General features: G+C 37.3%; 1 protein-coding gene and 1 long non-coding RNA gene across 4 annotated transcripts in view; one reads left to right on the top strand and one right to left on the bottom strand.

Moving 5' to 3' along the window:
* FBXL4 (F-box and leucine rich repeat protein 4) overlaps positions 1-15,855 on the top strand; it is a 47,081-nt gene that overhangs the window by 657 nt on the left and 30,569 nt on the right. For 2 of the 3 annotated variants that reach the window (XM_084889381.1, XM_084889379.1), the window contains exons 2-3: positions 10,213-10,320; positions 10,965-11,548. In XM_084889381.1, coding sequence (XP_084745507.1) covers positions 11,037-11,548 — 512 coding nt within the window. In that variant the 5' untranslated portion in view covers positions 10,213-10,320; positions 10,965-11,036. The remainder of the gene's footprint in view (positions 1-10,212; positions 10,321-10,964; positions 11,549-15,855) is intronic. The other variant, XM_084889380.1, reaches the window with a different exon arrangement.
* LOC311625281 lies at positions 13,024-14,021 on the bottom strand. The gene is made up of 2 exons (XR_014795468.1): positions 13,550-14,021; positions 13,024-13,329 (listed from the first exon to the last, which is right to left on the bottom strand). It is a non-coding gene; the product is annotated as an uncharacterized lncRNA (long non-coding RNA).

Below are 15,855 nucleotides of genomic sequence, written 5' to 3'. Positions count from 1 at the left end.
CTGTGCTCCCTGCCAGCACGTTAGCAGGGGGAGCGGTGTTGGGTCTCCTGGACGGTTCCCCAGGTTCTCATGGCCACAGTGTCGGGGTGCATTCACCAGTTGACATGTCCACACACTTAGAAAGCCAAGACCGTGCAAACCCGTGGTCAGGTAGTGGCTGGCAGGGTCTGTGTCTGACTTTAAGCCTTGGAGGACTCATTTAACACCAGATGTGGGTCCTTCCAGGACGCAAGCTGCCTTGACTGCTTTCTGGCTACACTCCTCTAGGTTTCTTAAGTTCAGATCATAGGCACATTTCCCCCCCACCCCCCTTAAAGCTCACTTTATGCTTCTGTTGTCCGAATTACATGTTGTATCTGTTGGTTGAGTAGAGGGAGATTACCGATACATCTGCACTTCTATAGTCCTTTATTAGGAACTAGAGGCCAGCTGCCAAAGTCTTGCAGGGGTGGGGTCTCTGGCCTGGCCAGCGGTCAGGGCCTATGGGGAAGGGGGCAGGGAGGTTGGCTGTCGCCGCCCCCCCCCCCCCCCCCCCAATCAGGACCTGTTGTGGGGAGGATGTGGGAGGTTGGCTGTGGGAGTGCACTGACCCCTAGGGGACAGCTCCTGCATTGAGTGTCTTCCCCCTGGTGGTCAGTGTGCATCATAGCAACCGGTTGACCAGTCTTTGGTTGTTTGGTGGCTTAGTTTATATATATATAGATACTTAGAAACTTTATGAGATCATAAAATAAATTATACTTTTTAAAAAGTCTAAAATATGTACAGAAATAGCCAAAGGAGAAAGTAAATATGTTGTGTGTCCACCAGCCAGTAGCTCCATTCCTTAGAGATTATCATTCATTTGTTCTTCTCCCAGACATTAAAAATAAATGTATATGTCTACATGTTTTATAAAAGGCAGCGTAGCTATATATAATTATCTATATATAATTATCTATAATTCCAGTTAGTAACAATTGATGAGGATCTATGTTACTGCATATAACATCCTTTTTAAACTTAGTTTTTGGTATTTCACTGTAGGAATAACCCCAAAACCTTAATATATAACCAATCCCCCCTATTGACATTTAGCCAATTCCAAATTTATTTCTATTGCAAACAAAACTACAGAGATCATTTTTGTATATACATATGCACATTTGTTTATTTCTTTAGTGTAAGTATTTAGATGTGGGATTGCTGGGTCAAAGGCTATTTTTAAATGTTGATAGGTTGTTCCATGTTGCTCTGCAAAAAGATATAAGAGCAAATTTACACAATTTATGAGAACAGTGCTGCTGCCATATCATTGCCAAGAATGGTCAAGGCTGAGATTTTACCCTACATGCTAGTTAACAATCTCATGGATGCTGGAAGAAGATATGAGATTCCTGGGTCAGAGGCAAAACACAGAAATAAAAGTAGTCAGAGATCATTATTTTCTTGTGCTGCTTCCTTGAGCCCTAATTTATACTGGGGGATGTGATGAGGGCCAGATGATTCTAGCACGTGCAGTAGATGAGGAGAGGAACCCCGTGCTTAGGGAATCTGAATCTTTCATAATAGGCTGCAAGTAAACCTGCCTAACCTTTGCCCTAGGTCGAGACATTTTCTTTATTTTTCCAGACTAGAGTCCCAGTGCACGAAATTCATGCATAAGGGGGCGGGGAAGAGGTTCCTCAGCCTGGCCTGCACCCTCTCCAATCTGGATCAGCTGCCTCCTGTACACCGCCCACTGGGGATGTGCCCACAACCAAGGTACATGCCCTTGACCGAACTCGAACCTGGGGCCCTTGTGTCCGCAGGCCGACACTCTATCCACTGAACCAAACCAGTTTCGCCATTCTTATTATTTTCTCAAAACTGACAAATTAGAAAGCAAAATGTGTTTGTCTCCTCCAGTGAGTATGAATTTGATTGAATCCATCTTATAGATTACTATATATAGTTATTTGTTCTTAGTGGATTCTAATCTTATGAAATATAAAATGTCTTTTTTTTATCCTATTTATGATTTTTGCCTTGGATTCTACATTGTCTGAGATTACTGTTGCCATCTGTGTCAGTTTTGTGTATACCAGATAGATCTTTATTGCCCATATGTTGATTTTCAATCTTTCTATATCATTTTGCTTTACTTTCCTCCCTTATACACCAAACACCATACAGCTGGACTTTCATTATCCTTTTAATCGTTACTCCTCCCAATTTGAAAGCATGCCTTTATTTATTTATTTGCATTATAAAAAAAATCTGTTTTTAAAAAGATGATTATAGATTCACAAGCAGTTATAAGAAATGATACAGAGAGATCCTGTGTAGACTTCATCCATTTTCCTCCAATGGTAACATCTTGCCTAAAACTATAGCATATTATACCTAGGAAATTGACGCTGATAGAATTGACAGACCATACTCAGATTTCATCAGTTTTATATGCCCACGTGTGTTTAGTTCTCTGCAGTTTTATGTAGATCTTGTGACTATAACCAAAACCAAAATACAGAACCATTCTATCACAAGGATCCCTAGGGCGAAAGGGTTTATCTTTTAATAGGAAATTTTAACTTCCTCATATTTTTTTCTCCCCTGTAAGCTTTCAAATCTAGAACCATGTATAATTGACTTTCTGTTACTCTCACACTTCCATGTAATAAGGTGAAACCTTCACTCCGTGGCTTCCCCCATTCTTGGTTCTATTGATTTTATTTCCTTTGTACATTACTTACCTTCTGCTTTTCCTCTAACCATCCCATTCAACTTTACCATTACTGTTGCAGTAATGATTTAGATTTAACTGTAAGGTCCCTGGCTACTTTTTATATTCTATGTTCCCCTTTTAAAATTACTTATTATTCATTTTAATTTCCTTGTGGACTAGTATACTTTGTTTTTATTCTCACCCAAGGTTATGTGTGTGTTTTTTAAATTGACGTTAGAGAGAGAGAGGAAGGGGGAGAGAAACAGACAGACAGACATTGATGTGCAAAACATGGATCAGTTGTCTCCCGTAGGTGCCCCCACCAGGGATTGAACCCGTAACCTTTTTGGTATGTGGATGATGCTTCAACCAACTGAGCCGCACAGCCAGGGCTTGAGTAATGTTTTTAAGAAGAGTTATGGGAAGTTTATTTGCATGTCCAGAAATATTTTTATTTTGTTGTTTGTTTTTAATGGGAATAAGAGTTTTAGTCTGTTTTAATCCTTTAGACTTTCTATAGTATTACATGATCCTCTAGCATTTTATTGAATTTTTGTCAGAGTCAGTCTCTTCTTGAATTTATTTTTGGTAGATATTTGATTTCTTGCCTCTGTGTTCTAGGTCACTTATCTTTCTTTTTCATTTTAACATTCAATTTATTTGGCCATTACGTCTTTAATTTCTGAGAACTTTTTAATTGTGTTTTTTAAATTAGCTTGTTGTTATTTATGGATCCTATACTCTGTTGATTCCCACTAAAGAAAATAGTTATTTTAAAACGATTTTCCTATTTTTTGCTTTAACTTTTATTAGAGACCATTTGCACTAATTGTCCAACTTGTTCCTCCTGTCTTTAAGATGGGTAATTCTACTCTTCTTTATTAGTGCAGATTTATGTTGGCTGATGTGGTCCTGCTCAGGAATCTCTCTCAAGTCGTAAAAGTCACTATTCTCTTTTCCAGACAGGTCGTTCCCTAAGGCCAGATGACTGGTTGAGGCTCTGTGCTCAGGCAGGACATGGAAATTGGTAGATATCTTTCAGAGTGTATTGGTCAAGAACAGACTAATAACATAGGACACCCACAACAAGCCAGGACCAGGATATCAAATCTCCAGCTTGACATGATTTGGTCCAAAACAAAGATGGAAGACAAAAGCATACAGAATAGTTCCATGCCCTAAGAATTCCTTTGTGTGGCTTCTTTTCAGTTATTGTAGTCAGCCCAGTCTTTTCTCATGACTTCCTGCCAACCACTGATCTGATTGTCTTCTCTGTAGCTTTGGCTTTTCCAAAGTATCCTGTAAATGAAATTGAAGGAAGGGAGAGGGAAAGAGAGATAGAAACATCAATGATGAGAGAGAATCATTGATTGGCTGCCTCCTCCACATCCCCCAATGGGGATCAAGCCAGCAACCCAGGCATGTGTCCTTGACAGGAATCGAACCTGGGACCCGTCAGTCCGCAGGCTGATGCTCCTATCTACTGAGCCAAACCAGCCAGGGCTGTTTAAAAAATTTTTTGACTTTCATTCTTTTTCTTGCTACTAAAGATTATTATATTAATATCCTTGCCAGCTTTGAAAAGGCCCCTGCAATATTTCATAAATTTAGATATGCTTGTTAAAGTCTAGAAAAGAGAGAGAACATTTTGCAAAGCTAACCACTATTAATTTCTAGTTTAAATTAATTCTAAATCTTATCTCCTATTTCTGACAAGTCCATTGCTAGTTTGACTTACCACTTCTTCTTAAAGCCTTGCCATTTGTTCATTAACTCATCAGAAGTTTTCAAGTGCCCACTGTGTCCCAATACTCTGTGTATACTCCTGAAAGAGAGGTGCTGTTTGCCTCTTTGGTTTTCAAGCTTTTTAGAGAGAGGTGCTGTTTGTCTCTGTATTTCAAGCTTTTCCTCGGCCCTTGTGTTGTTTTTTCCACATGTGCCCTGCCTCCTGCTTTACTCGCCTGGATTTCCGGGAACTTTAAAGCTGGATCGGAGGCTGCATTCTCCTTTATTATCCACCTGATTCAATTAAGAACTCTACCTATTTATCCTATATTGGGGACTTGTGATTAAAAACTATAACCCCAGTAAAAATATTTTGACTAAAGGAGAATTTGCTTAGAGGAAGAGAGGCGCATAAAGTCATAATATTCCATCCCAGAAGTCTCCTTACTGACCTTGTTACATTCTCTTATACAGCATATTGGAATGTAAAGGAAAAGGAAAATGCTTTTGCTAATAACAATATCAACTTGTCTTTTCATCCTTGCTTGAACTGCCTTTCTTGAACTGTTTTTCTCTCTCATTCTTAGGTTATTTCCTTTTTTGAGAATTTTTTTTCAGTCATAATTTTTCTGGTTCTCCATAATCACCCTATGGTCTTAACACAGATTTGGAGTGTTAAAAAACAACATTGTGTTTGAGAAAATAACTTTTTTACCTCTCCAATCATCTCTTTCATGAATCTTTCTTAATTTCAGTCAGAGCTTCTTTGTGATCAAGGTCAAGTCTTTTACATATTCAGGGGCTGGTTTTATACTAAGAGAAGTTACTACTATTTTTTTTTAACCTTCTCTTTGAACAATATGTGTATACTATTCCTTATTGGATGACTTCAATGAAAGTCATCCTTATTGGATGACTTCAATTTGATTCTCACCTATTGTGCTTTGTTAAATAAAAAAAACAAAGCACAATAGATGAGAATCAAATGTATGACTTTTTTTTGTATCAAAAACTTTTTTTGCTTCATTTTTGGTATACATGTGCCTTATCTTGAAGAGTCACTGACTTTATTTCTGTGTTTATTTTAACTGTCTTCTGCCATCTACTCTGCCAGTCTTAAACACACACACACACACACACACACACACACACACACACACAAAACAAAACAAAAAACAACACACACACACACACAAAACAAAACCCCAGAACAAATGTTTATTGACATGTACTAGGCCCTAAGGCAGGGGTCCTCAAACTTCTTAAAGTGGGGGCCAGATCACGGTCCCTCAGAGAGCTGGAGGGCCGGACTATATGAACTACTAATTCCTACTGTAACACCTCGGCTGCGCTCACTGCCCAAAAAACCTGGCGGGCCGGATCAGACTCCTCCTCGGCCCGCGGGCCGTAGTTTGAAGACCCCTGCCCTAAGGGTATAGTTATAACTAAGACACATTCTCTGAACTTGAGGAATTTATTGTTTGCTAGGGTAGAAAATTATCTCAGTATATAGGGAATGATACATTACGTGCAAGAGCAAAGAAAATGTAGGTGATAGATAAGGTCTAAACCTGACTAAAGGATGGATAAGAGGGTGCCAAGCTGAGGAAGAGCAAGGGTGTTTGTTCCAGGGGAACCCAGCCTTAGTGGCAAAGCCTGAGTGCAGTCTGGGGGTTGAAGCAAATGTGGGAGAAGACTGGTGCCAGGTAGGTGGAATGTTGCAGTGTATCATTTTATCGAAAAGACAGCCTTCCTTTAGTGGTACCTTAATACACTTGAGAATGAGGAAGAAGAAGACCCAAGAGGAGACTGAGAAGCAGTTATTTGAGCGATGGGAGGAGATATAAGAGCATGTGGTGCCATAGAAACCCAGAGAGGGGGCAGGCCTACAAAGAGGGCTGGTTATGAGTGTCAACTCTGCACCAAGTTCACCCATAATCCACTCTTCTTAATCATTTCCTCCATCTGCCGGTGTCTTGATTTCTAGACTCAACCAGGAAAGTCCTTTCCTCAAAAGTGTCTCTTGATCAGTTTCAGCAGTACACAGAAACAACAATTAAGATTGGCCTGTTTTCTTGATTTGGTACCATATTATACACTCTTACCTTTTGGTGCTACTATGCTACAAAGCTGCCTAAATGCTCTTTTTATCTCTCACTTCATTGACATGTCTCTGTGGGATATTTTGCAATTGAGTATTGTGTTACGACTGCCTTCAATATATGACACTGCCTTATTGCCTCCTGTCCTTTTTATCTTTTTTCTGTGCCTTCACTTTAAGTCGAGAATACTCTTGAGTGTTCAATTTGTTTTCCAGGTTCCTTTATCACACTATGAACCTAGCCTTTGTGTGGCCCTGGCTCAGTCAAGTTCATTCCCATTGCTTCCTTTTGCTTATTTCATGAAAGTCCTTTTCCTTCCTCCCTTTTCCTCTACTGAAGTAGAAGCCGTCTTCTCTGCAGTTTCTGCCATCCTGTTTCTCTCCGCCTCATCGACTCCCCCTCTCACTTCAAATCTCAGTGGTAAACATATGTTCTCCCTTGTCTGTACCACTTAATTTCTCTTCCCCACTGTTACTGCTTTCTCTGTAATGGTATTATTTAACTTTGGTAAGCAGTTTATAATATGAAAGACGTAGTTGAAAATAAAGCATTATAATAAAATCATGTCCTATAAAGCAAGTTGTTTCCCAAGGAGTATGAAGGTCTCAGGATACAAGTTAAATGGCTTTTGTTTTGTATTCCTTGATTATGTTGAGTATAAAAGTTCATTGTGTTGCCAAGAATTCTCACTTCATAACCATTGCAGATAAATGATTGGATTAAACAAGTAATAAAGGTTAGCCTATTTTTAATTCAGACTTTTTGTTAAATGGAAAATGTTATTTTTATATGTTTCAAGAGTCTTTAAAGAAGCATTTTGAATAAACTGAAAAGAAAATGTTTTCCAAAGATATATATTTTATAAGCGTCCTTTTGGAAAAATTTAGTGTACGAGACTAATTTTTACCAGGTGGAAAAAATAATTTTGTTTTTAAATCCCATTCTTTTAACAAAATATTTATTGTATCTTGTTCATTGGTTTATTGCCCATTCGGATATACATTGGTTATCACAAATCACCTCCACTCCTTGGCAAAGGTCCAAACAGTACATGGACAGTTTGGACTTCTGCGTTGGTCGCTGCTGTCCACAGGTGTCCCGAGACTATGACTCTGTTCCCCCTTTTCAGCTTCATTTCCCAGGGAATGAGGTTATCCTCTCTCTTATGTTCTTCTCTGCCACCAAAACACTTTTATGTGTGATTTTAGTTGATAGAGTTTAGAATCAGTGAAAGGCGTTAATAACAATGAGTTTGCACATTTTTTTCTATATCTAGTTTATTTTCAAAAACAGATTTTTAATTTTATTTTTTTGAGTAGTTGCTGTTTGCTTTTTCATTTTTTTGGTTATTTTTAGCTTTATCTCAAAAAATTAACTCTAAAGATTATTTATTGTTGGAAAAAAATAAAGCATCCATTTACATTTCTCTTGTACACTGAATATATTTGAACATGTAATATAGTTTGTAACTAACTTACTTTTATATATGTTGCCTCAATATGAAATTTTATTTAACAGCCTAAAAATGACATTACACATATGACACTTGCTACTTTTACTAGTATCCCATCTCTATAGTGTTAAAAGCTAACTGGGAAACGGTTGTAAAGTTTGTGGTTTGTATGTCAAATAGAATTTGACTTTCACAATTTGTCTCAATCTTTTCGTCAAGAATATGAACATGAAGGATATCTAATTTGCAGATGTTTCTTTGGTTTTATAGAACTTTTTCTTTTTGATAAATGCTGTTTTATAAAGAGAGTGAAAAGAGCTTGGGTGAGCAATTTACAGGCTGTGGAGTGAGCAGTGATGTCCAAAGATTATACAGTCAAATGCATCCCCATCCACCTTGGCAAGTGGTATTTCCTTCTCTTGAAGATTTCTAGGAATAAAGCATCTAGTTTCCCAAATTAGTTGGCCAGTTTATTGAGTTGGATACTTATACATTGTTGTTTATTTCCTAAATTTCATTTTTATAATTTAAATTAATTTCATTACTTTTTTTCCTTTAAGAAAGAGAGTGACTAAGTAACTTCTTTGGAAAATTATTCTCTTAATTTACCTGGGGGCTTATTTTAAAATAAAATATACATGGTAAAAGAAAGAGCTGTGTCATTTCACATTTTGGTGTAAAAGATTTGATATTTGTGCAGTTGTAAGTTTTTTGTTTTTGTTTTTTTTACTTGACAGATTTTTACTTGTGGTAGGTGAGATGTTTGCATAAGCAAGTGATCTGCTATGTAATTATTTTTCCCCACATTTATAACATGATCTGTTCTTCAGCACTGAAATCTTTAGAAAGGGTTTAACCTCTGTCCTATGTTGTGGAAGCATCCCTGCAAAGATGGTTCCCATCTGCCCCTAACAGGCCCTGAAGTATTACCGGCTCAGGACTACTTCTTTGTAAAGTTTTTGACTTAGGGATGGAGTATGGACTCTAAACCATGAAGGAAGTATGAACTTAGTTTCGCACTGTGTGCATAGTACATGCCTAATAAGGGTCTGATTTTACGCTGGTGACTTTCCCCCATTGCCTAGGTTGATATTACATCTTGGGCTTCCTGGCCAGTGAGCTAAGTTTTCATATTCCTGGTTTCATGGATAGGGTGATCTTTGCTGAGTTTTGGCTTTCCGAATGGCATCTGTGACACCTTAAAACCACTAAGGCCTGTAACTGGTGCCACGAGTCATATTAGCTTCAGCTCCTGCTCTCTGACTTTGATTTCTTCTGTTTCTCACAACTGTGGATCTTCCTAACTTGTTTCAAACTCAGCTATTTATTTACTGTTTTACTTGTTACATTTTGTCAAGCATTTCACTGGGTTTGGGTCTGGCTGGGATTGAGAAATAGAAGGATGCTGTTAGGTAATTTTTAATTATTTTAGACATAAATTCTTTGCGTGCTTATTACCTTTTCTGACAACAAGTCAGATACTTTGTTTTTATTATGTGCTGAGTACTTTGAGAACTGAAGATTTTTGGCTAGATTCCCTGCTTCAATAAATTTAGTTCTATGTAGACCCTTGTGGAGCTAGGTTATATATCTGATACAAAGATGATACCAGCAGATAGAAAATAAGCCTACTTATGTTTTTATAAATTATGATGTTTTATAATCTTAGCGCTAAAATTTTAAAAGGCTAGCACATTGTTCTACTAAAGAGATATTAGTATATTCCTCTTCGTTTACTTAGAAGTTAAGCTCCAGACTTTCCAGATACAAAAATAAGCATGTTTGATTTCCTTATTTGTGTAGATAAGAAGTTAACTACTCAATGTGGATAGGGTCAGGCCTTGCCTGTGAGCTGGTAGGCTGGCCAGGAATAATGGCAGATATGCAGAGAGCTCAGACCTCTTCTAACTGGGGTCCTCGTGATTGTTAAAAAAATTGCAAGCTAGTCAAATTTTAAAAAACACTATCTGGTCCCAACAAAATGTCTGTTGGTATAGTTTGACTTATAAGCTCTGGGTTTACAATATCTATTTAGAAAGGATTCATTATTATGTTTTTATACATTCTTCCATAAAATTCACAAGATATATTAGTTATTCGTAATAGTCCACAAATTCAGAGAAGTGTGACCCATTCAGTTTGAAAGTTTTGTCTAACAGGTAACTGTTTATCAATGATAAATCTTTTGGGATAGTTGACTTCCTAAGTTGAAAATTAAAATATTTTTTAAAATTCTTATTTAACAGGTGAAAGAATGTCACATGTCAACATTTGTACCTGAAGTCAACATGCCATTTTCAGGCTGCATGGATGAATGCCAACTTTTGCATATCCTGTGACCTTTCTATCTGGGGGTGAGTGATTTCTAAGAGTGGCTGGCAACAAACCAGATGCCAGCCAGCCGTAGATCGCCCTAACAAATAATGCTAAGAGCTATAAATTAAACACTGTCTGTGATGTGTAAGGTAGTTAATTTAGTTGGTCTGGATTAACTGTCAGCTCCAGAAAACTATATTCCCATAATGTGAGATCTGTACTCCTCATGCTTTGGCATGAATAATAATTAACAATAGGGAATCACTTGTTAAAAAAATGAAATTAAAAATGTCTAAGATTTTTTTGGATTTATAGCAATATTTTAGTACTTTGCCATATACTTTAAATAATTTTAATTTTTAAAGTTTAAACTCAGTATTTCTTGAAGGATAGTTATAATTTTGTTTAAAATGGGAGTTTTGAGGTAATACATCTTTCATTGTTTTTATAATATTAGTTTTGTTTCTCATATAGCATAAAATTGTATCCATTTCAATATTGGATTTCTTAAAATTACATTAGATAGATTATACTAAAGATTCACATTTACAGTGAATTTTTTTTTTTCAGTTTCATTCTCGGAAATTACATTGGGTAAAAAGTCTACTTATTACTTCATTTTTATGCATTTTTATGCTTATTTAAATTATTTTACTTTATCAAGCCATTCAATTTTTTTTAGAACATCCTTCAGAGAGTTTATGCATCTTATGGAAGACACCTGACCTTTTGAAGCTTCATAATTCACATCTGCATGTCACCAGTCTTCCCCATGTTAACAGTTCTGACCATGTTTTATTATCTATGCCTGCGGCGCCGAGCCAGGACAGCTGCGAGGGGAGAGATGATGAACAGCCATAGAGCCATAGAATCAAACAGCCGGACTTCCCCTCTGAATGCAGAGGTGGTCCAGTATGCCAAAGAAGTGGTGGATTTCAGCTCCCATTATGGAAGTGAGAATAGTATGTCCTATACCATGTGGAACTTGGCAGGTGTCCCAAATGTATTCCCGAATTCTGGTGACTTCACTCAGACAGCTGTGTTTCGAACTTACGGAACATGGTGGGATCAGTGTCCCAGTGCTTCCTTGCCGTTCAAGAGGACACCGCCTAATTTTCAGAGCCAAGACTACGTGGAACTTACTTTTGAACAACAGGTGTATCCTACAGCTGTTCATGTTCTGGAAACCTATCATCCTGGAGCGGTCATTAGAATCCTAGCTTGCTCTGCGAATCCCTATTCCCCCAGTCCACCGGCTGAAGTAAGGTAGGACTCATTTTGTAATGATCATGTCATATGGCTGAAAGGTGTTGGTTGTTTTAATGCTGCAGGGCTTGTTTTACTGGAAGTGTTCTCCTACGTAATTTAAACAGATTTGATTTTTAAAATGTTCCTTAGTTTTCTGATGGGAAAAGAAAGATCACATGTATGAAGATTTACTGCATTCTTCATACCCTTAACGTCTCACATCATAATATTAAGAGATTGTGAAATTGGTGTGTCACAGAATTTACTATTTACATAATTAATTTGCATAGCAGTGCCTCTTTATTTCTCTTTCTCTTGTTTTGGTAGTTCAACCTGCTGGTTTTTTAATATATAATTATTTGACTAGTATATTCACATGTTTCATTAACCTAAAAAAATGCATAATTTTAAATAGTACCCTGTTCTCCATGAGTCTAGGACTCATCTCTCCCTCCTGAAAAAATACAAAAAATTCCACTTTTATTCACTTCTTTGCATTTTTCCAGAATTTATTTATATAAATATAAGCAAATACAAATATAGTCTTATTCTCTTTATACACAAAAATAAGCACACTGTTCATATTGTTTTGTACCTTGTTTCATTTAGTAGTACATATCGGATCTTTTCATAGAAGTGCAAAGAGTGCTTACTCATTCTTTTCTACAGTTGCAAGTAATGCACAATGTATGTGTACCCCACCTTGTTAACTATTCCCCTATTGAAGAGTACTCAGTTGTTTCCATACTTTTGCTTTTATAAACGTTAAGACAGTATATAACCTTGTCATGAGTCACTTCACATGAGTGCACATGTGTGATAAATTCTCAGGGTTGCTGGGCCAAGTTTCTTGCATTTGTAATTTTAATATATAGTGTCAACTCTACCTCCAAAGAGACTCTACCTATTTATATTTCCAGTAGCAATTTAAGTGCATACATGTTTTGTCAAAGCCCCACATACAGAGTGTGTTAATACATTTTAATATTTTTGTCCATTTGGTAAGTAAAAAATGTCTCATGTTAATTTTAAGTTAAAGTTATTATCTGAGATTGAATATCTTCTCATGTTTAAGAATCGCTAATATTTCCTTTCCTTGAGCGATCCGATTATATTATTTGCCCATTTTTCTATTATTTGTTGATATTATCACTTTTTAGATCTTTATATCACCTTATTAATTTATTCATTAAATGTTTGTGTATCTACCATGTATTAAGCATTATGCTAGTTATTAGAGTTACAACAAAAAACCAAATAGACAAAATCCCTGCCCTTGAGTTTATTCTAGCCCCAAAGAAGTTTGTTGGCACCAGTTAAATTGTAGGATCCCAGGTGCCAGTGGAGAAGCAGTGGGGGCAGGGATCAGCTGCCACCTGACATACTGCTTCTTTGACTTCCCTGTCCCCTCAACTCCAAGGAACAGCTCCCAGCCACCCAGGAAACAAATGCAGAGCACAGCTCAACTCAGGCTGGAGACTGCTGGTATGGTCTTTATTGTTCTTTTCAGAACTGCCTTCATAATTCATGGTGAACAATATTATTAATGAATCAATTTATTTTTTTAAATCTTTGTTATTGAAAGAATTACATATGTCCCCTATTTTTCTCCTTGACCCCTTCTAATTTGCCTTTACCCCCACCCTAGACCTTCACCACACTGTTGTCTGTGTCCATGGGTTAAACATACAATACAAGCATACAAGTCCTTTGGTTGGTCTCTTCCCACATATCCACCCACCCCTGCTTTTCCTCTGAGATTTGACAATCTCAATCAAATTATTTTAAACACGCCAGGACTGGTTTGGCTCAGTGGATAGAGCATCGGCCTGCGGACTGAAAGGTCCCGGGTTTGATTCTGGTCAAGGGCATGTACCTTGGTTGTGGGCACATCCCCAGTAGGGGGTGTGCAAGAGGCAGCTGATCGATGATTCTCTCTCATCGATGTTTCTAACTCTCTATCCCTCTCTCTGTGAAAAATCAATAAAATATATTTAAAAAAAAAATTATTTTAAACACAAAAAAACAGCATCTTTTAATATATAGGTATGTTTTTTTTTTTCTGAGAGTAAACAAAAGTACTTTGGGCATAATCCTTTCTTATATAAAAATTGGTTTTTTGGACTCTGTCATTTTTTGCCTCTTTCCTACAAAGTTATCTACCTTTTTCTTAAAATACTAACCAAATTTAGAGATAAAAATCTATGAAACATGTAATGTCTTTCCTCAAATCTATATGCTCTTGGTTCCTAGCTGAGAGCTCTAATGTGTGATAGTGACTAAAGTGACAGCTTTATTTACAGTGATATCTAATGCACTTAACTAATTTTTAGCTTTATTCTACAGAAAATACCATTTCATTTTAGGAGAGAAAGAATCTAACCAACATTTATTATTGCAGAATAGAAAGGGGTCTTTTTAATTTTCCTGATTATGAAATCAATAGCTGTTTCATTGTTTAAAAAGCTTGTTAGGAAATACAAAAAAAAAAAAAAAAGGAAAAGAGAGAGAGAGAGAGAGAGAGAGAGAGAGAGAGAGAGAGAGAGAGAGAGAGAGAGAGAATGAAAAGAAGGAAAGAAGGAAAGAAAAAGAAAAGAAAATATATAGGTGAAAAAATACTTCACAATTTTTTGCCTGGATTCGGTAACTGTTCTCATTTTGGTGAATTTTTTTTGGACAGTCAGAAACATTGCTTGCTCTGCCAGTTCAGTCTGAGAACAAAGCAGAGAGCCAGACAAATATGGCTTGTGTTCTTTTGAGTCTACAGACCAGCATGGAAGAGGACCCTGAGATTATAAAGAACATGTGTTGATGGAAGGAAAGTTTTGGGCTCAGGAAAGTTTGCACCGCGGAAGTGACTTTGAGACTGAGGGTTGAGGAGGCTTTAGTTTGGATGGGGAAGGTGGAGAGAGAAGAGCACATGCAAAGGTGAAATCATGAGCTGATCTCTTGGGATTTGAAGAAGTGAGAATCCCAGAGTGTAGGAAATGAACTATTGAAGGGCCACAAGCATGGGAGTGCCATTCTTAAGCTCTAGAGTTGTGACTTCCAGACTTTGGGATGTCATAGAGCTTGGGTCCAGTTTCTCAGAAGCAGACCTTGAAAAGACTATTCCTATGCAAGTGATTTGTTATGGAAATCCTCTTGGAGAGACCAGTATGGGAGTGGGAAAAGTGCTTTCGGGAAGGGAAGAAATCAGGCAAGGATGCAATTTCATGCGTGCAGTCCCAGTAAGCCTGGAAGCAAAGTTGCTAGAGAGATGAGCTCTCACACTGCTGAACCTGTCTGCTGTCAGCCATAGGCCATGGGAATGGAAATCTTTCAGGCACAGACCTGGCTGAAGAGCCTCCCCCAGTCAGTTCTCTGAAGGCTGGAGGTGGAAGCCTTAGTTGAAGCAAGCAGAGCACAGGAAGGAAAAGTCAGCTATGAGAGTGAACCTAATAGTAATGATAATAAAAATTAGAGAACTGATGCAGGGTTGTCAGATTATTTACCTAGCTAAATAAACACAAAATTAAAAAGACAAACAAATGAAATACCAAAATAATTTATAATCACCATCATCTCATAGTAAAACCTCAGTTTATACTGAGAAATGAGCACAATTAGAATCTTGAAAAAGAACAGTTGGCAATTTTACATGTATATATGTGCATGTATATATACATATATATAATCTTTATTTTTTACATTTAGCCATGGGAACCTCCATCACACACCATTGTTTGGGAATTGCTGGACTTTACTGCCTATTATTAATTGAGCACCTGGGTTTATGCCAACCTTAGGAGGTAGTAACTGAGAGTGTGAATTGGAGTAGCTCAGGAGTTTGTTTGCAGAAAATGGATTTAAAAGCAGCCTTTCCCCATTTCATCCAGTTTGCAATTCTTTGTTCAAAGAGTAAAGTAGAAAAGTTAGTCTATAAGGTCTCAAAGTCTTCTGACTTCTTGCCTAGTGCCCTATTACGGGGAAAGAAAATAAGGTAGGGTAGAGTGTCCTGGTCCTGAGGATAACATCTTAATGGGCGCTGGTGTAAGAGGCAGAAAATAGGCTAGCGCAGGGTTACACACTGGAAGAGAGATACAGGGGAATAAAATGACTAATTGAGGTCAGTAAAAAACTGATGGGAATAAAGTTATTTGGGGATAAAATTTAGTGGTATGGATCTCTTCTGGGTGTTTTTTCTTTGTTTTTGTTTTTAGTATTAAAAACATTTTAACCACATAATAGTGAAGTTAAGAAAGCAAGGACAAAGAAAGTGGCTGTTGTGCAGAGAATCTACTGCCAAAAGGAGTTGCTTAATAAAGCAACGATTTCACGAATTG

Source organism: Pipistrellus hanaki (genome assembly GCF_964339955.1).
Source record: "Pipistrellus hanaki genome assembly, chromosome: 7".
NCBI classification, from domain to species: Eukaryota; Metazoa; Chordata; class Mammalia; order Chiroptera; family Vespertilionidae; genus Pipistrellus; species Pipistrellus hanaki.
Note: the sequence above shows the minus strand (reverse complement) of the source record. Positions and strands in the feature narration are given on the sequence as shown.